The sequence below is a fragment of the Triturus cristatus genome, chromosome 7 (assembly GCF_964204655.1).
Source record: "Triturus cristatus chromosome 7, aTriCri1.1, whole genome shotgun sequence".
Lineage (NCBI taxonomy): Eukaryota > Metazoa > Chordata > Amphibia > Caudata > Salamandridae > Triturus > Triturus cristatus.
Genome location: NC_140590.1, coordinates 287,957,053 through 287,978,287, shown reverse-complemented (window position 1 = coordinate 287,978,287; position 21,235 = coordinate 287,957,053). Strand labels below are relative to the sequence as shown.

General features: G+C 42.7%; 1 protein-coding gene across 1 annotated transcript in view; it reads right to left on the bottom strand.

The window, feature by feature from the left end:
• LOC146809462 (uncharacterized) overlaps positions 1-21,235 on the bottom strand; it is a 241,788-nt gene that overhangs the window by 129,182 nt on the left and 91,371 nt on the right. Inside the window, exons 19-29 of the mRNA XM_085614868.1 lie at positions 20,906-21,047; positions 18,831-18,968; positions 17,276-17,419; positions 15,581-15,682; positions 10,194-10,304; positions 9,609-9,765; positions 8,737-8,763; positions 8,043-8,198; positions 6,717-6,995; positions 4,370-4,487; positions 2,113-2,192 (exon numbers count right to left, since the gene is read on the bottom strand). Coding sequence (XP_085470994.1) covers positions 2,113-2,192; positions 4,370-4,487; positions 6,717-6,995; positions 8,043-8,198; positions 8,737-8,763; positions 9,609-9,765; positions 10,194-10,304; positions 15,581-15,682; positions 17,276-17,419; positions 18,831-18,968; positions 20,906-21,047 — 1,454 coding nt within the window. The remainder of the gene's footprint in view (positions 1-2,112; positions 2,193-4,369; positions 4,488-6,716; positions 6,996-8,042; positions 8,199-8,736; positions 8,764-9,608; positions 9,766-10,193; positions 10,305-15,580; positions 15,683-17,275; positions 17,420-18,830; positions 18,969-20,905; positions 21,048-21,235) is intronic.

Below are 21,235 nucleotides of genomic sequence, written 5' to 3'. Positions count from 1 at the left end.
CATTCTTTCATTCCAGCTTCTGTGCCATGAACAGCAATTCACTATGCCAGCCATGAAATAATGCTCTGACTGACTGTGACTGCGGAAGTGCTGGCGAAGAGCAGTAGAAGAGGCGCCCTTCTGGCCCGCCAGCAGAGACCTGCTGCCTTACCACATGTAGCTGTAAAGTTTGTTAATAATCCTTTCACGTTTAAAGGTTTTGTTTACATGGTTTATTTAAAAGTTGAATAAACTTGTCACCTTCACCTTTTAAGGATTCACTTTTTTCCGCTCAAATATTCAACGAGGTAGCCATGCTAGATGGGCTCACATCGCAAACACTAGTGTTTAGTGCGTTCCGAAGGCATCCGCATTGTCCAACAAATGGGGCAGTGATGTTCACCTCGTGCCTTGACTACACTAACACCCTCTATTTAGGAGTTGCAGAGACTCTGGAGAATCGCATGCAGGCGGTCCGAAATGCGGTGGCTGGGTTTTTCTTGCGTCTAACTAGGCGTTCTTTGATCTTGTCAGCCCTTAAACCCCTCCATTGGCTGCCTGTCAGGAAACGGATCCTCTTCAAAGCCCTGGTTCTGGTTCACAGGGTAGTTTATCTGCTCTTCCCTGGCTATCTGGCTAAGAAACTTGTCCGGTATCTTCCCTCCAGAACGCTGCGCTCTGCCTCGCTTCTGTCGATTCCTCGTGTTAAGCCTGTCCGAACGGGTGGTAAAACTTTCTCTGCGTGGGCTGCTAAAGCATGGAACGAGCTCCCACACAACTTGCGCGTGATCCCCTTAGAGACTATGGGCCTCATTTATGAAAAGTGACGCATCACTGCGTGAAAACAGTGATGCGTCACTTTTCACTGCGCCCTCCCTGCGACTCCAATGATGCGTCATATTTACAGTATGACGCATCATGTCACAAGGAGTCACAGATACGTCAGTATTTCTGACGTATCTGTAGGCGCAAAAGTGACGCATTGCTGGAGTGTGTCACAAAAGTGACGCAACTCCAGCAATGTGTCCTTTCACATGGGGCAAGCCCCATGTGAAAGGGCCTGCGTCAGTCTTACGCCTGCTGTGAGGCAGGCGCAAGATATTGACGCATTTGCACCCTAGAAGTGGCGCAGTGAAATCTCGTAGATTTCACTGCGTCACTTCTACGATGCCTACTTACGTGGGAACGCCCACCCTGCATACATTATACCTGACGCAGGTATAATGTAGCGCAGGGGTTTACAAAGTGACGCATCTAGGTAGATGCGTCACTTTGTAAATATGGTGTATCATGGCGCATGTTTTACGCCACTGGAGCGTCACAAAAAGTGACGCACCGGTGGCGCAAAAGTGACGCAGGGGCTCATAAATGAGCCCCACAATTCCGCAGAAAATGCAACATCTGGATTTTCTCTGTGGGGCAGTAAAGCTAGTGTTTTTTGGGCGTGTACCATGGGGCTCCTCCCGTTAGCCCCAGGACACTCCTTAAGCAGCTGCGCACTCTATAAATCTCCCATTCATTCATGTTACTGTGAGGAGCACACTGGAATCGCCGCCATTTGGGCATAAGTAACAAGGTTTGGAAAACAACTCTAGGCAAAGAGTCCACCGGGCTCAGTATGTCCCCACACACTGTCTTCACTACCATCTACCTTCATTCAAACAAGGTGTCCTCTGAAATGTACTGTATCGTACATCCCTCATTTTGGAATGGGTGGCAAATACACTGGTAATGCCCAGCTGCTATAATTACAATACTGTGCATTTACCTATCCGGCCGTACACAAGCAAAACAATCATTCTAAGGCAGTTACTGCTGATTTTTCTGCATTTTCTGCTGTTGATTGCCTGTAGCTTTGCTTCTGGTGGTATTCAGGGAAGAATTACCAAATAGTGCACTACGAAACGTATTTCAGTAAAAACTCAGGAGAAACTCTAAAGATTAGGGTTCGCCGTCCTTTGTTATATTGCTTAAAAAGGTGCAAGAACTTTGGATCATAAGTGTACATTCAACCCTTTGCAGCCCTCTGCCCTTCTAATAGCCTAATGTATTTCTATATGTAGTACAGTTAGTAAGTACCAACTCACCCCCCATCTATCGGCGGACCCTGAAGGTGGATCACGAAATACTCACAGTTTTTATACTCGACACACCGGTGGGTCTTCTCGTCAAACACCAAGCCTTCTGCGCAGTGCGGGAAACAGCCCTCCACACTAAGCGGAAACAAAGTAAAATGGTGAACATTGAAGCCCTGGCTGATGGAGGTGTCGGGGTGATGGGGTAAGAGAGAACAGTATTGCAGTGGAGGATGACTCCCCACCTGGACTAGTTGAGCTGTACTGGCTACATTCAAGGGACATCAATAGTAATGAGCACTGGAGCAACTCTTTGTAAGTCTGTTTGGGGTCTAGAGTACTACTGATTCAAGGTAAGGCGCCTCAACAATGCTGTGTTTAGGGCCCAGTGCCGGAACTGCAGTGGTTATAGCTGATCACGACACAAATGCACCGACAGAACTATGTGTGGTCAAAGTGCCCGAACCGGGGAGTGTGTGGGAAGCCGGGAGGATGTGCATCACCAGAAGTGTCTGGGTCTTTGTCAAGGATGTGTATCTCTGGGTAGTCTCACTCCATTAGATGAAGTTAGAGAAGAGAAGACTATGTCTTCAGATCCTATTTATCATGAACTCTGCACTCTTCTGGATATGAAAGTCATTGATACGCTTCTCCTTTTCTGTCTATTGCAATCCCCGTTCTACTTTCAGGTTTTTACAGTTCTATTGCAATCCCCGTTCTACTTTCGGGTTTTTAAAGTTCTATTGCAATCCCCGTTCTACTTTTTGGTTTTTACAGTTCTATTGTAATCCCCGTTCTACTTTCTGGTTTTTACAGTTCTATTGCAATCCCCGTTCTACTTTCAGGTTTTTAAAGTTCTATTGCAATCCCCGTTCTACTTTCTGGTTTTTAAAGTTCTATTGCAATCCCCGTTCTACTTTCTGGTTTTTACAGTTCTATTGTAATCCCCGTTCTACTTTCAGGTTTTTACAGTTCTATTGCAATCCCCGTTCTACTTTCAGGTTTTTAAAGTTCTATTGCAATCCCCGTTCTACTTTCTGGTTTTTAAAGTTCTATTGCAATCCCCGTTCTACTTTCTGGTTTTTAAAGTTCTATTGCAATCCCCGTTCTACTTTCTGGTTTTTAAAGTTAGGTTTTCAAGATAACAAAACCACCACAAGTACACATAGCTATGGAAACAACCCCTTGAACAAAGATCAATTTTGCATATTAAAAAATGGATATCAACTCATAATACCACCAATAGTGTTTAACTCTTCTGGTTCTTTCCCTAAAGTTCCCTTTCTGAAAGTCCGTTTTCCATTATTAGTACCAAACCAGGTCTTGTATCATCACTCCCCATGCTCCTTCCTCCCTCCTAACATTAGAAGGTGATTGCGGAACTTTCCGTGACTGCTCCATAGGAGTCCAGAGTTCCTCACAGGTGAGAACCAAAAAGTTTACATGGAGGGGACAAAGAGGGTGGCTGTTCTGGAAGGAGAAATGAAGAGGGTGGTTGGACTAGAAGTGAGAATAAAGAGGGTGGGTGGACTAGAAGGAGTACTAAAGAGGGTGGATGTGGCAGGAGCAGACTATGATACACAGCAACTGATGACTCATATCCAAGGGGGACAATAAGAATTTCGAAATCTTCATTGCCCTTTTCTTGGTGGATTAAACAGCTTCCTGACAATATCTTAAAACAGTAAATACTAATGGTTTCTACCAGTGACCCACCATAAAAGTCACATAGCATCATAGCTCTAGTCAACTTTCTCATTACGTGCCATTGGGGGTAATGGACCCTGCACATTCCTGCGGGGGAAGAGGTGTTTCCCTCAAGCACAACATTCTACTTCTAATATGATTATAAATCGATTCATGTGTGCGTCTTTTCTGTTTTAAATTAATAGTAATCTCATGTATTGGACAGTACCCAAGTGTGGCACGTTTTATACTAAAGGAGGCATGAAACCCACTGCATCATGCCTTTTCTGCCCTCCTTCCTGAAGCATCACTCTACTATAACCTCTTTTCGCCTGCTGCCTATAATCTCCTTCCTCCTGTAGGCCCTTTCTTCTGGCATCTCTCTACTCCATCTTACTTCCTCTTTCCATTCCATTCAGTTGTTCATGAACTCTACATCACCATTGGATGGAAGGAGAAGAGAAATGATGGCTGATATGGGAGAGTATTTCCTAATAGGACCAGAGTATGACTGTGTTGTGAAAGTGTACAGGATCTTAGGCGTACAGTCGGCAGTGATAGTACAGGGCAAGAGATACGTTTTACGCCTGAATGTAAATGACTATGGTTATGATTTGCATTTCACTTACTTGAGACTTAGTGAGCACTTGGTACCGTAGGGATCTTGGCATGTTTTAATGCATGGGGGCTCACAGGACTTGTACCTCCAGAGACACATAGAGAAGAATGGCAATCCAAAACTTTCCACTGGAAGCGAAAAAACATTGTAAGTTACTCATGTTCCTGTGCATTCAAGGAAAACACACAGGGGACATTTGGTGATGCAAAGACATAGTTCAAGCGCACAAGCTACCACTCAATATACATAATTTAAGTAAACTTGAGGCTCACACCAGCTCAGAGCCTGTTTGATGATGGCATATTTTGATTATTAGAAGTATTACACAGGATCAAATAGTTTTAGAAAGAAAAGTAACAAGGGTGATGTGAGTCACTGGAGATGGGCGATGTGCAAGAGTAAAAAGTTCTGGACCAAGAAAAAGCAAAATGATGACGATCTAGGACAGAAGTCAATAAGGTTTGTACTGGCAAGAGGGAGCCCTACAAAGAGGTGGTAGAGCTCGTGAAGCAGACTCGGAAAGCAGAACATTGACGAAGGAAGTCTGAAGTGAAGAGGGCAGCAGAAGTTGCATATAGGGGAAAGGATGACTGGGAAGAGAAAAACACTGTGGAGGATTGGTTTTGGGAGAGTGTGAGGTATCAGTATGATACATGTGATGCAAGGAAATCTGGGGAGGGAGGAATATTCGGATGATCAGAAGTTTATTTTAGGGAGATCAGAGTATATGGCAATGGGAGGTTTTTAGGGGAATGAGAACACTAAGGTGTTGGTAGGGTATTGAGAAGAGTAGAATGTTAGGCTTAGGCGAGGTCATTAAGGAAGAGCAGAACACTGAGGTGATGGTAAAATATAGAGGAAAGTAGTATATTTGGCTTCGGTGAGGTCGTTAGAAAGAGCAGAACATTGCTGTGATGGCAGGGTATTGATGAGAGTAGAATACTAGGGTTTAGCGTGGTCATTAGGAAGACAACATTGCTGTGATGGTAGTGTATTGAGGAGAGTAGAATGTTAGGCTTGGACGTGGTCATTATGAAGAGCAGAACATTGAGGTGACGGTAGAATATTGAGGAGAGTAGAATGTTAAGCGTAGAGTATTGAGAAGAGTAGAATGTTAAGCTTAGGCGAGGACATTACGAAGAGCTGGTAATTGAGGTGAAGGTAGAATATTGAGGGGAGTAGAATGCTAGGCTTCGGTGAGGTTGTTAGAAAGTGCAGAACACTCACGTGATGGTAGTGTATTGAGGAGAGTAGAATGTTAGGCTTCGACGTGGTCATTATGAAGAGCAGAACATTGATTGTGACGGTAGAATATTAAGGAGAGTAGAATGTTAAGCGTAGAGTATTGAGAAGAGTAGAATGTTAAGCTTAGGCGAGGACATTACGAAGAGCAGGTAATTGAGGTGAAGGTAGAATATTGAGGGGAGTAGAATGCTAGGCTTCGGTGAGGTTGTTAGAAAGAGCAGAACACTGACGTGATGGTAGTGTATTGAGGAGAGTAGAATGTTAGGCTTCGACGTGGTCATTAGGAAGAGCAGAACATTGATTGTGACGGTAGTGTATTGAGGAGAGTAGAATGTTAGGCTTCGGCGAGGTCATTATGAAGAGCAGAACACTGAGGTGAATGGAGAGTGTTGAGGAGAGTAGAATGTTAGGTTTAGGAGAGGTCTATAGGAAAAGCAGAACAAGGAGGTGATGGAGGATTAATGAGAAGAGTGGAAAATTGGAAAGATGGAATGTTAATAAGGAAATAAATCATCTGCCTCATTTGTTAGCAAGTATTAGAAACAGCAGAACATTAGAGTCATATGAAGTTGTTTGGGAGGATGGCAAATTATGGCTGTAGGGAGCATGGTGGAGATTAGAGCTTCGGGTGACAGGAGGTATAAAAAAACAATATGATTTGTAGTAGTTTACTGAATAGAAATAAATGGGTCATGGGAGGCTATTGAAGTGAATATAACACTGCATGGCGGTAAGCCACTACGGAATGTAGAGCTTAAGGTCGATGAGGGAGCATTTTAGAGAGTGAGTGCACTGTCATAATTAGTTATTACTGGGGAGAGTAGAATGTGTGACAATGAAAGGTTATGAAAACATTTGGAACATTGGAAAGTGGGAGATAATTAATCAGATGGAAAACTGCAATCGTCAAAGAATATTGAGGAAATTAGAGTGCTGATTGGGAGAGAGAAAGTGCTGAACACTGAGTATACAGGGAGATGTTTATGTTTGAAATTAGAGTAGTATGTTACAGTGGTGGCAGGTTGTTTCAGTCAGTGGCATGCTGCATAGTGGTAAAGGGGAGTTCCTGGAGTCAAGAATGGAAGAGGAGTAGGGAAGCAAGTCACACTCACTTGTAAGTTTAAAGCTGGCGTCCTGTGTAGACCTCTTAATGTACTTGGTGACAGACAGGGAGTTGTCATTGCCAGCGGTCAGGTAGTAACCGCGTTGGGTGAATGATTCCAGGGCATCGTAACCCCTTGACCAACGGCTCTTTCTCCGTATGAACGTGGCCCTCTTGCGGAAAGCAACACTGGACTGCCATTTCTCAAGATTAACTCTGCCGTCCTCATCCTGGACAATGAAGTAGTTAGGGTAAAGTGCAGATTCCAGGGAGATGGGAGGTCTTATGCCTGCAGTGGAAAAGGGAGAAAACAGAGGTGCTGCACTGAAACCCACCTCGTATCATGTGGGCCATTGCTTTTGCTTCCTATTGAAAAATGCATTTTACAAACATGACATTTTACTTTATGCCATGTGAATCAGGGCAGAAAAGGGATGATAATCTTAAGAAAGGGAGTAAATAAGATAAAAAAACATATATGATATTGTCAATGGTTAATCACTGTGTGCTTTGCTCACGCTCTGAAAGGAGAAGCTGAAATTCATTATTCTCAATGAACAAACAAACTCAGCAGGCAGAGTTCTGGAAGCCAAATATACTCTGGAACTTACTGTTTTAAATTACACAGCGGCGGCTGGCTCAGGTAAGCTTGGTGATGTGGTGGGGCGGCGCGGAGAGCAGCGGGGGGGAAGTCGAAAGACGACGGAATAGATAATATTTATTTATTTAATTATACCTATTCCGTCATCTGTCAACTTCCCCCCTCTCCCACCCCGCCCCGCCGCTTACCTGTTCCGTCCATCGCTGTAATTACAGCTAAAAGATATCAGGTTCTCCAGGACCATGATGTGGCTGGCTGTTGTCATCTCAACAATGAATCCCAAGTATGTCTCATTCGATGCATCGTCACAGCTGCATCCTCTTTCCTAGAGTAATCTTTACATTTTTCAGTGGCCCACATCACAAAACCCATCCAGCACTCACCCACCCCTCAGTGCCATACCGACACCTGCCCCTTTCTTAGCCTCACCCAGCCAGTGAAAGACACAAGACACTGGAGAATTATATTATTGATTAAAAAACATCATCATGGCTGGTATTTGACTAATCTTTTATTACTAACACCACATCTACGTACTCTGAGAATATATCTATCTATCTATCTATCTATCTATCTATCTATCTATCTATCTATCTATCTATCTATCTATCTATCTATCTATCTATCTATCTATCTATCTATCTATCTATCTATCTATCTATATATATATATATATATATATATATATATATTGGGTTATCGATTTAAAACTAGACACAAATCTGAAATACTCACTGTTTATGTCTTTGTAGAGACCGGGGGTGACCATGAAACTTGCCTTCAGGTCCTCCTTGTCATCATCAGGAGACAGGATCACCTGCCCGGATTCAAAATCTGCCACTATCCTGAGCTGATTCATGTTTGTCAGGTGATAGGGCCCTTCTCCAGCCTCTGTTGGGTAAAAAGAGACCCATGCATGAATATGGACATGTAAAAAAACCTGCAGACGTTACAAAACAACACCAGTGAACTCGAATATGGATTTCCTATCATCATGGGTTTGTTCTATGGATGTGCAAATATTTATCACCAAATTGGATCGTACTAGCATCTTCAGGACTATTACATTCTAAGAGATCATCTCAAGGACTCAGTGAGATGATCCTCTTCGTCCAGTCTGTCCATTGCCATGGCTCAGGAGGATGCTCCTTTTTGTGCAGTCTTTTACTTCTTGGTGTGGTGCTGTACACTGATTCCACCATCCAAGCAGTGGCAGGCAGCAAAGAACACAGACTACATTTACAGTTTCCATAAAAAGGCTATAGTTGGGATCCTTACCACAGGGAGAGCCTGGCATTTGTCTTGGACTGATATCCACCTACCTGCTTTTCTACTGACCATTTTTATTGGAACAATTATGCTGCAAAACTGAAAAGATCTACATCAATCAGATGTAACTGCATTCCCGCAAGCAGGACGTAGTGCTTACCTCTATTGTAGTATTCACATGGCGCGGCTAAAATGAAAAGAGAAAATCATCAATTGAAATAGCTAGTTTCTTCGCTTCATATGATATATTACTGTGTGGAAAGGACTCAGGTATACATTGACATAGCATCATGCATATATTAAATGCTGAAACTTTATGCAGAACCAAACTCCATGCCATGTCACTCCTTGCCCACATGCCATGTCACTGCCGGCTACAGATATCTGTCAGTAGTCTGACAAGTCATAGCACAAGAGAAGACAGCATTGCATGTGCTTGCTCAAGTTCTGAGCTATGGTGCAAGCTCCTTGGCACGTTGCTGCCTCATACAGACAACTATCAGAAACAAGTATTTGCAATGCAATCGGTCTCGCCTTTGGAACCTTATATGCATTATTCTGCTATTTTACTGACCTCTACTGGTCGTTTTTTATCAAGACAGTTAAATAGAGGCAGTTGAACAGAAAATATAGTCCTTAAGCAAAAGTGGAAGCAGACAACTTCCTAGGGGGTGATCTCCAGAACCCACAAAGTACATACAACAGATCTTCCAGACAGCGCAAGAGCTGTCTAGGCTCGACCTAAAAAGGACAAGTGAATCTGACATGCAAAGCACTAACTGCAAGGGTGAGCTGCAGCACATAGGTCATGTACTGAGACCTGGCAGGAGAAAAGCAAGGCATGTCTCAAGGGAAGGCAACATTCAATGTGCTACCAGCAAAGGGTGCATGTAACGAGAGTGAATGCTGCGCCTAACACACTGGCATATCAAAAGGAGCTTCTTTGCTTCCAGCAACTTTTACTTTACTTTTACTGTCTACATTTCAAGAACATTTTACACCTTCTTGCAGAAAAAATCCAGATATACTCACGACACGTGTCAGCTGTTCTCCAATCAATTGAGATGCCTTTGCGGCAGCAAGCACGCGCATATGCGGCCACAGCGGTACAGAAGCAGAGGCAGCTCTCCCCTTCTCTGCAGGAAGCCGTCTCCTCCACACAAGCAGAGTAGTACGAGTCCACGGACACCTTAGGAAAGGCAAGATGTGAGTACTTTTCCAATTCATTTAGTAAGAAAGCTCAGCAAGTTAATAGTGCTAGTATGTATGTGTGAGCTACAGGTTTGAATCCTGGCAAGGGCGACTCAACCTTCCACCCATCTGAGTTCAATGGCATGATTACACACTTTGGTTGGGTGATGATACTTCCTTATACAATGATTTGTTTCCATGCTTCGGCAAAAGTGCTATATAAACAATAGTTTGTTAATATATTATTACAATCTTTCGGTCCGACTGCAAAGCTTTTTCTCTGTCTATTTCTTAAGCCAGATTTAGGTGTCTGCAGAAAGATTCACTCAGGCGCTAAAAAGGGGTGCAGGGAATCTAGTCCTTTTGAGCAAAATGTACTGCTAAGATGTAATGGAATCAGTGTAGGCTTGAAAGACAGGAACTTACCACAGTGTGGCATGGGAAGAATACATCACTCTTCAGTAGGCTGCAACGCTCCTCAACGAAGACCGTGTGGTTGCCAGATGGCGGAGGGAGAGAAGGTCTCTCATATGGACACTGTAGGATCACAAACATGAGAATATGAAGAGAACATGAGGAACCCAACAGAAAAACACAAACAGAATGCGAATACCTCTGTAGGTTAGGGCAACTGAAATGCTTGATAAAATAATACAAATAGAACTTGAAGAAACTAATCGGATAACAACTGAACCAATGACAATACAGCATGACATATTCAATAGCATAACAACAACAGACCAAGAGAAACTAATTAGATAATATTATTAGAACATGAAAACCCCAATGGGATAATGCCAAAAAAATGAAAAGCCAACAGGGTGATACTAACAGAGCATAAGGAAAGAGAAAAATAAAATAAAATGAAGAATCATTAAGTTTATACTAAGAGAGCACTAAGGGTTCATACATAACTATGCTGAAAAAATATGCAGAACCCAATATGAGGGTACACATTTTGAATGGATAATACTTTTGGGAAACATTATTAAGGACCTAAAGGGAAGATACTAAGAGAACTTGGAGGACCCAATAACACTAATGAAACTTGAGGGACCAACTAAATATGGAAAATAAGGCAGCAGTGAGATGACAGTACCAGAAAGAGTAAAATGAATGGACTAAAATCAGGCCTTAGCGTGCCGTTATCATCAATACTATAGGGGGAAATTGCTGGACTTTGCAGATCCTTGAATGATAAAGATTCTCTTGCGTTTTTGCACAATCTTTGGATCCCAGATACGTGGCTGCAGAAACGACTTATAATGAAAGATATCAACACGTTCATGCATGGACAGAGAATCCACAGCAGTAACTGAGGTTTATCATTGTATGTAAAGAACGGTATACAGTTAGCTACTAATAATGGAGTTAAGTTATGTATTCATGACTAAAGTGCTAATGGTGCCATGTGATTTTAATAACAAACTAACTAACTATTTTAAAGACACTGTATGATTCTAATAGAAGTTTGGCATTTATTAAAGGCTGACTGATTCTCATGGAGAGCAGCCTCTAATCGAACTTCAGTATTTAAACCTGCGTGCTCTCAATGGAAGCTTTAAATCAGACATTCCTATCAGGTATACTCAGTTTTCTGGAAATTGTAGTACTATTTTGTACAATATATTATACTTTTAGGAGTTTTATAAATGTTCAAAGATTCCATCTAGTATTTGAATATTCTATTGTTCCAAAGGTTGAGAGTGACAAAGGTTGAGAGTGACAATCTGAAGGGGGAGAAATCTTTCCCAATATATGTACAGGTCAAATGTGTGAAGAGGGTTCTCGCCATTCTTGTGGAGTAAAAAAATAGAACTCAATCGCTATGTGTGCCATCTGGAAACCTTAAACTCTGCAGACCCCGCTTTACAAGCTATTATTTTAGATCTAAAAAAACCCTACATTTTCCCTCTATAAGGCAAAATAAACCTTACACGAAGAGTCATGGTTGAAAGTATTTGAGATAAAAAAAAGTGAGGAATTCCAAACAATTTAGGAGATTAATTAGCTCACTGGTTCCCAAGTGGTTCCAATGTGGTTTAGGTTTAGAAATGAAAAGTGCATCATTGCAGATTATATATGAGTGATCAAATACTTAGTTCCCCAATTTTAGAGAAGGTTCCCACTGATCCAAATTTTGATTTGTTTCTTGTCCTCAATACTCTATAGAGCAGTCCACAGCCACTGGACAAAATGGTATACTGGCATCAGTTTTCAAACATGATCCAGATTATGGAGACCAGATATTATCATCATTGTTTACTTGTGCATGTCGCTCTTCTAAAATTCATTGCATGGTTCGAGCCTGGTCCTAAATAGAGGTCTGCAAAATTTACAGAATTTGCTCTAGTGCAATACGAGAAATTTTGTGAAAATTGCATAAAATTACACTGAATAATATGAAATGTAAATCTATCATTGAGGGCTGTATTCTAGCATGAAGAGTGCCCGGTGTCAATTTTTGATGCAAGGACGCATTGCACGCAAATAAATTGTGAAGAAAATGCAATTGCTGCAAACAACAGCCCCTCATATTCTGCATGTTTGCTTTGTTCCTAAGCTCCAGCACTATCCTTTTGTTGCGAATAGTGATGTAATTCTACTACGTGACATAATGACGTATTTTTGAGAATTTTGTATAGCAGGCATAATACAAAACTATGCAAATTATAATGGTGTAATTTAAATTCGATCTGGGCTCAGTCCTGATAATCAAGAATGGTGATCCAGTTAAGTCAAGTAATTACATCAAGGTCAGCATAAGTGCCAGAGTACAGGTGTAAGACCTGGTCACTTCGGAAGAACCTAGAGACAACTTGCCTTTGACTCAATCAGGCAGATTTTCATTCTGTTTTTGAAACATCGAACAGCCCTCTAGCACTGCTTTGTTTGGTCATAAAGGCTATTAATCACAACCAAAACCCACGTTTACATGTTTTATACATTTCGCAGCATCGTCTGAAGGGGACAGCTGGCACTTACTTTTAGGAGAGCTTTTGAATTTGGGCATTTGGGCTTGAACCCTAAGTGCAATTGTTTCTTTGTATAGTGACATCTGGGTGCAAATTAAGATCGCCCAAGGCAACAAGCTGTTGAAGTATATTTCCACTAACAGAGGCCTAAAGGATGTGTAGTGGCCCCTATAAGGTTCGGCCTATTCACCAAGGGCATGGGTATTTAGTGGAGCTCAAACCTATCCTGAATTCAGAAGATACCATTTTGTTGCTGTTAGGCATGACTCCTATTGGTTTACAACCCTCTCTGGATGCTTTAAATAATCTACAGATCATTTCTGCAAAACAAGAAATTCTGTTTCACAGTCAGAAAATAGCAAATTATACCGGTCACTTGGACACCTACAGATTGTGGTTCTCTCTTCATATACGTATCCTTGGTAGCAGGCTGGATTGAGTGGTTTTTCATAAACATCCTGACAATTACTTACAATTTAAGGTCAGTGGCCTTACTTTCTGCCATTAATCATTTACAACAGCACCCACAATTACCCCAATTGTAGAGTTAATATGTGGGCTGCTTTAAACTAATGTATTATTATTTTTAAAACTATTTTTGACATGCATGTATTCACTTGGTTCTGTTTCTATGGGCTCAAGAGTGGGCCTCTTATGTAATTTAATTCTGTAAAAAAAGGTCTCGAGGGAAACTGGTACTAACGAAAATTTGTAATTTACTAATTATGGCTACTATAAATTGGACCACAGAAACAGACAAGCCTGGACTACTGATATTGATTATGCAACCCTGAATACTATATACATTAGGGATGCTGAAGTCCATTCGGTTTCTAATGATAAGATCATGTTTTCAAAGAAGAAATTTTCTGAGATTCAACCCTATCATAGGAAAGCTCTTTTGAAAAATAATCTGGCCGGGTTTATGCATCTGTGGTTTCTTCAACTTCCTTTGAAACTATTTAGACAGAAATTAAAGGATTTGAAATATGGCTATTTATTAGGGGTGGGAAGAATGCTTCATTATGCCAGCGGAATTGGAGGAATTTACAGACTCTGCATTACTCTTGTAACAGGGAGTTACACTTAAATTCTGGCAATTACCGAGTAGCAATTCTTTTTCCTGCAAACCTCCAGAAATGCGAGTGCAAGCGAAATTTGGTGTCTCCTAGCACAATTTTCTAAAACTGGCGGTCACAAGCGTCAGCCGAAAGAAAGGCTGCTATTCAAGTAAATTTGCAGCAGCTCAAGTAGATTTTCGACTCAAGCGGCAGTGAAAACAACTCGAACGGCCTTGCGCTCCCGCGTACCGAATGGCACCATTGGTGCACATTTTTCAGCGCCGCTCATGCTACTGCCACTGAATTGCAGCACGAGCAGCGCGAGCTGCATGTTTTCCGCCCAGTGGCAGAACTCGACAGAATCTCATGGAGTTTATATGTAAGTCCGCTGAATTCTGTGGAGTGAAACTCTGCAAGTTCTGCCCATCCTTACTGTCATCTCTGTGGTTTTAGCTATGATGATATTTCCCATCTGCTGTGTGCGCATGCTCCGGTAACACAAAAACATTACTAGGACTGATTTTCTATTTCTTAGGAGAGAAAACAATTCAAAAATGCCTTCGTTGTTGCTTTGCGAGTGTGAACTTCCAACTATGCTGTTGTCTTCCATCCGTTTTATAAGTAGCGGCAAAACTCATCCTGCAGGCCAGAAGTTGCTTTTCTAGAGTAAATCTTGAAGATGGTCTTGTAGTGATTACGTGTTTGTTCATGTATCAGGGACTGACAGGTCACGCTTGCACGCGTGCACCTTATTTATACCTGATGACTTTATAACATTTGCATTTTTATTCTTTCATGGCAACTATTTGTAAGGATATGTCATTTGGGTATGATGTCGTTTTGTTTTTATTGCAGTTTATTTAACCAGTCTAAAAACGGTATGCTTTTTATTAATTTAACAATAAACATAGATGAAGTGGACTGTGAAGGCTACTAGGGTTTCTTGTGGATTGTACTCAGGAAACAATGGGAAAGTATTTCCAAACATTTAGGGGCATATTTACAACGAGGCGATAAAACATTATCGCCGCTTTAGCGGCCGTTCTCGGCCGAAAAGCAGCGATTATTTTATCGCTATATTAGCAAGGTCACGCTAACGCGTGAAACCTTGCTTTAGCGTGGGGATTTCTAACGCCCAGCTTTGCATCTCTAATGAGATGCAAAGTGGGCGTTCCTGACCTGGCATGATCGGAGAAATGTCGCTAAGCGACATTTCTCCGATCATCAAGCCCCACGCTATGAAGCATAGCGTCAGGAAATGTAGCGATAACCCCTGTTATCGCTACCTTCCTAACACCTGCTTCAGGACTGACTTAGCCATGATATCCTATAGAAAGGAGGATATCATGGCTAAGTTTGTGAGTCCCTATCCACAAGCTAACGTGAGATTATCGCTGGGTTTCCAGCGATAATCTCACGTTAGCCAGTTAGCGTGAGGATTTTTATCGCTATTGAGATAAGCGTTGCTAATAGCACGCTATCTCAGCGATAAAAATCCACGCTAGTCGGCGATAATTATCCTAGCGCTAAGTGCGCTTTGCAATAATTATCGCCGGTTGTTGTTGATATGCCCCTTGGAAAGATAACGAGACAAGTCTAGCCCATGAAGGAAAACTGTGGAAAGCAGGCATCTTCACCATCATTCACCATGGTGACTAGAAATATTTGTTGTCTCGGCCTGCACCATATGAAGGCATCTCTATAACATCAAAACACACAACTGTGCTCATCTTTTTTTTACGCAAAGACCCAACCACTTCCAAACCCCAGAACTTACACCAGCTGCAAGAAACTGGGAACCGTACTGCAACATGTTTCCTCTGGAAAATTCATAGGTTGTTGTTCCATCGGCGTCACCGCACATTCCTTCGACCTTTCCCTGCAAAACCCACAATGCCTCGATTAAATCCAGCCAGCAAGAAGTAAAGCTCCGATCAGCAGCCACAGTACCATAGAAAGGCTTAGAGAAACCTGCCCTTGCGTCCTCTCCTCACAGTCACAAGACTGTTGGCACATGTCACCAATCAGTCCCAGTGATGCCTGTGCAGGCCCTCCCCTCGCATAATTCCCATAATGGAAGAAGTACTTCCTTCTAGAGCCCCATCAGTAGTAATCCACCTAGAGCAGCGTCAGTAATAAATAATATCAGTGTGTGAATAATAAAGGGAGTAGCCCCAAAGATTGAAGAAACTAACAATCCGAATATATTGTATACGCCTGTGCGATTGAGGGCCTTTAACAATCCTGGAGAGAGTAGTGAATTAGCTCAAAATCATCTGTGGAAGAGCAGGGCTGGTTGGATATTAACCAGTCAGGGTTGGTGATATATTAAACAATGTGGACCTTTCCATATTCTCCACTTCCTATTCATCTCTACCACAGTCGCCTAGTCATTCATTCCTCATTGGTTGGAAATGGAAGGTGAGACCCAGAGCCTTCTCTTCATGCTCATAGTGCGGTGTGTCCCAGGGATCCTCTCTGTCCCCTGTGCTCTCATTGTCTACATAAAACTCTTACAGTTTCTACCAAGATCTGCATTTCCACTCATATGCGAATAACACGTAGATGTGCGTGTGTGTCAGTGGGCAGCGATACTGGTTTAAGCAACTGGTACACCATCTCCATCTGGTGGCAGAGATGCATTTATGTATGAATCAGTACTTAAATAGCAGTAGGTGGGAAGCAACCAAGTGCTGTACATTGCTTGGGGGAATGGGACACAATCTACACAATTACATACATTAAGTGGGGATCACACAAAAATAATTCACACATCACATTTTGCTTAGGCACGGGTACACCAAGTGATTTGCCCAGAATCACACAATGCCAAGAGCTTAAGCTGGATTCAAACCTGCCACAGGCCACAGCTCCTCTCCTCAGAGTTGATGAAACTGTGTGGATTTAGATAAATTAATCTAAAATGGAGGTCCAACCCGCAGTACTAAAACAATTTGTTCTGACTCTTTTCTTCCCACATACTTTCAGGCTACATCGTTGGTCCAGGAGATTTCCATTGTTTCCATCAACTAATGCGGGTTCTGGCCTTCTTTCTGCCAGGCTTTCTCAAGGTAGTCATGAGGGCTCTGAGTGACTCTAAGGTGGACTATGCAAATTCACTCTATTTGGGACTTCCTTGCTATCATATTTAGCATTTGCAGAATGTATGTGAACCTACGGACCACAAATAGTTACACTCAGTGTTGTTTGCATTGCCCAGTAGCCTGCACTGGTGGCAGGTCAACATCTATTTTCTAAGTGTGCCGGTGAATTGCTGCTTTATAGTTGATGGAGAAGAAACATTAAATATATCCGAAAGGTCCTCATGTGTCCCCTGACCTTGAGATCATACCTGTGCCACTATCAGCTGCATAGACCCCTATCCCACACACCTTTGTCCCTCTCTCTCGAATGCCCTAACCCTTAGCCTCCACTCGTCTTCCCATCCTTTTCTACAAAATTGTGCTTATACCTGCAAGTGAGACTGGAGCTGGATGACCACATCCAAATGGAGGTCGTAATACACCGTCAGTCCCTCGGGAAAGTCAACCACGGTATAGAAACCAGCACGGTAAATGGTAACTTCGTTGTGGTGGGACGCAGCTGGGTTGTACATCTGCAAAACAGATATGAGCGTTAGTAATGAAAGCAATCACAGAAGCTAGTGTCCCCCGGATAATGGTCTGCTGTGTGGCAACTGACACACACTCTCTCTCTCTCTCTCTCTCTCTCTCTCTGCAATTTGAGCTGGTATACTGTACAAAGCTCACTTCAAAGCTTCAAAGGCATCAGATATGAACAGCACCTGGCTCGAGAGCCTAGGATGTGAGGAGGAGAATGGATCGAGACAATTCATTGTTTACATATTAGTTTATTCTGTGACCTTAACCCCTTGCATGCCCGCCCCTTTCCCCGCCCAGTGCCGCGCCTTTCATTAGCGGGCGGAGTTCATGACGAGCTGGACTCGTCATGGGCACAGCGCCACCGCAGCCCATGACGAGTCCAGCTCGTCATGGGCACTGAAGGGGTTAACATACTTTATTCAAGTGGCTTCTGTTCCTGGGGATCAATAATGCCAGAGGCTGGTGCGTGGACGCAAACCGAAGACAATGCCACTACAAAGGTCTTCTGCGTGAAGTCCAATTTCAGGTTGAGAGGACAGGTATTTTGGTAGATGGGACAAAGAGAAGTTTGAGGTGGCAATTCATGTGTGGGTTTGAAAGGTGTCTTGAGGGAAGGCCATTGCAACACGCCAACTTGGAGAAGACTAGTGTTTCAATCAGAATTTTGTCAGAGTAAATGTGAGCCATTATTGGATTGTGTGAATGCTAAACATGAAGTCACGCTCTGTGTGATAACAGAGAAGAGTAATTTTATACTGATGGTTGACCTCCTGGGATGTAGGGAGAGTGGCGGGTGAAAGTAGTAAGATATACTTTTTTGTATGATGGATAAGGGTGCATCTCAGGCGTGGTTGGATTTTGTATTGGGCAGCTCGTGGCCATCCAGTATGGAGTGATATTGCGGCAAAGAAGTGGCAAAATGCATGTGCCATACTACGCTTGTGCATAGCACTATATTGTGCCACGTACATTTTTCAACACATGACATTTTTAATCACTATGAAAACTAGAAAGTCTCACTTTCTCCATATCTACCAGATCATGAAGTTCCTTTTGCAAAAAATTGCTTCCATATTCACTAAATTGTTGTGCTCACCAAATTCATATTTGCGTACTCCCTGTGTCGGACTTGCCATATGGGATACTGGGCAGTCCTCCGGGGATTGGGCTTAGAGGCTGCTTTCACGGCTTGATGGACTGAAGAATCGTTAGCTCGGTCTACACTTAAGTAGTTGCTGGCTCTACATCATAGGCCGATGCTCAAATAAATGTACATCCGTATTTTCAACCTGTGCTCGTCGTGTCCGTACTTGTCCCTCCCTCCCTTGCCATTTCTTAGCCCTCTACAGAGCAGCTGAGCCCTCATACGAGGCAAGTGATGGCGAGATGTTAGCACCTACTTACCACTTGAGGTTCAAACTCCGTCAGCAACACATAGGTATCCCCGATTCGAATGGTGATGTTCTTGGTAGAGTAGGAACCAGCCAGCAGTTTGGAAGCGACGCTTGTTGCCGTCACAACGAATGTAGGGTTCTCTGCAGACTGAGGATGGACAAGAAAGTACAGTCTTTATAAATCTGCTTCTCATAAACTCACTCATGCACAGAGCTCCATGCCAGCAGAAAAAGAATGGCAGGTGGCATCAACAAAATGTTGATCAAGCATGACTGAAATGGAAATATAGGCCTTTAACTCACGTCTAACTCCTGAAGGCAGGCCAAGGATCCAGACTACTGATTTAAAACCCAGACATTAAGGATTACCAAGTGCATACTGGGCTTTGACGGCTCGAGCCGCATTAGCTAACATCTTTAGGGCACACTCTGTTGATTATTCAACCATCCATTGACTGTTGTTTATACTGCTATAAGTGCAATTTTCAGCCAAGTGTGTTGTTAATTCAAAGTTATGGCTCAACATTGGTTAAAAACACAAAATCAGAAAATGTTGCCTTTGTATTTGATTGGATAGGAAATATAATTGTTTAATAAATGTATTAGGGGATCTCACACATATGTGAAGATTTTCCACATTTTATGAATATCAGAGGGAACCCCATGGCGAGGAATGAAAGCCTACCCTCGGATACACTTTACAGTGGGCCACAGTGTCTTGGTCTGGAAGACCACGAGTAGTGTGGAGAGCGGGGAGCTTGTAGCCACTTTTCTGAAGGCTCGCCCTAAGTCGCATATCGAAAGCGGATGTGCTTTCAAGAAGCATACGTTTTCTAGCACTAAGGGGCATATGTATCAAACGATTTTTTAATCGCAAACGCTGCGATTCGCAAAATAACAGCGTTTGCAATTAAAAAAACGGTAATCGGGGTGTATGAGCCAAAATCGCATCGCAAAATTAAGGAATTGCTAATTTAGCGATTTCTTAATTTTGCGTAAGCATTTAAGAAATTGCAAATTGCGATTTCTTAAATGATATGTAAAAAGCACCCAAGTTGTGCGAATTATCCTTAAGAAATCGCAAATTACCACCAACTTCCAATTGGTGGTAATTTGCGATTTCCTTTCAAAAAGCACTTTATTGAATTTTACAAAGTGCCACGTGGCGCTCATACATGCCCTTAGGGCATGTATGTGCGCCATATGCACACACATGCTCACTTCAGGGGTGCATCAGGGTGTCATCATGACACCCTTGCACCTTTGAAATTATTCTCAAATTGCGATTAGCAAATTGCGATTCGCTATTTGAGAATTACTTCCCATTCATTCCTAAGGGTCTCCTGGCCCATAGAAATGAATGGGCAGGTATTCCTTAATTGCGATTTCGCAATTTGCTAATCGCAATTAAGGAATTTTAAGAAATCGCTAAAAGTTTGCAATTCTTTTAATACATCCCGTTTTGCAATTCTCAAATAGCGATTCTTTAAAAATCGCTATTTGAGAATCGCAAATGGTGATGTTGATACATATGCCCCTTAAATACTTCATGATGTGCTGACAAAGACAAGAACAGCAGCACTTTTGAAGTACATTTTTTAAGGTTTATCCAAAGAGATGTATCTCTAGAGGTACGGGAACATACTCCGCTAGCAGCCTATGTCCTGCCCCACTATCAGGACCGAGCCTCAGTTCCTTGTCCAAAGGGCCTCCGGTAGAAGAGGGTACCAACTTGAAGGGTGAAAACTGTCCTCCTCACTGCACCCTCTAGTCAGGAGGCTTGTCAGTTATTGATGTCAAGCATGATGACCTCAAGTGATTTGGCAGAGTATATTTGCATGATAAACTCCAATCAAATACACTCATGACTGTGAGGCATTCTTTCTTCGGCACTGCAACCTGCCATCTTGATTCAGAGCTCAAACTGGCTCAGATCTTTCACCGTACAGGCAGACTAGAGCTGCAGTATGTTGCTTGATGTGAGCACAACAGAATATCGTGGCAGAGCCATGAGGCATCATGGCCGAACCAACCTACCGCCATGGAACCAGCCTACCACCATGGAAACTGTGAAGGTGCACTTACCATGGCGAGAATCATTGTACAGTCGGCTGTGGGGAACTTCTTCCAGACCTTGTCAAAGAGGATGAACTGGGATTCGCCGTAGGCATTGCAGACTGAAGTGCAGGCGTTGCGGGTGCACTCAAAGCGCCCGTCCTTGCATGTGCTGAAAGATGAAGGGTCGCAGCATTAGTAGTATCCTGTTTGCTTTTCTCACAAGCTGATGCAGCATTGCTTTGGGTCCCCCGACTTTACCAGCAGCACGCACTCGGTTCCCGAGCATCGATGCATGGATTTCCAATTAACATGACTGCCTTCTCAACTAGGACAAATGGGGCTCAAATAGTTCGTTGT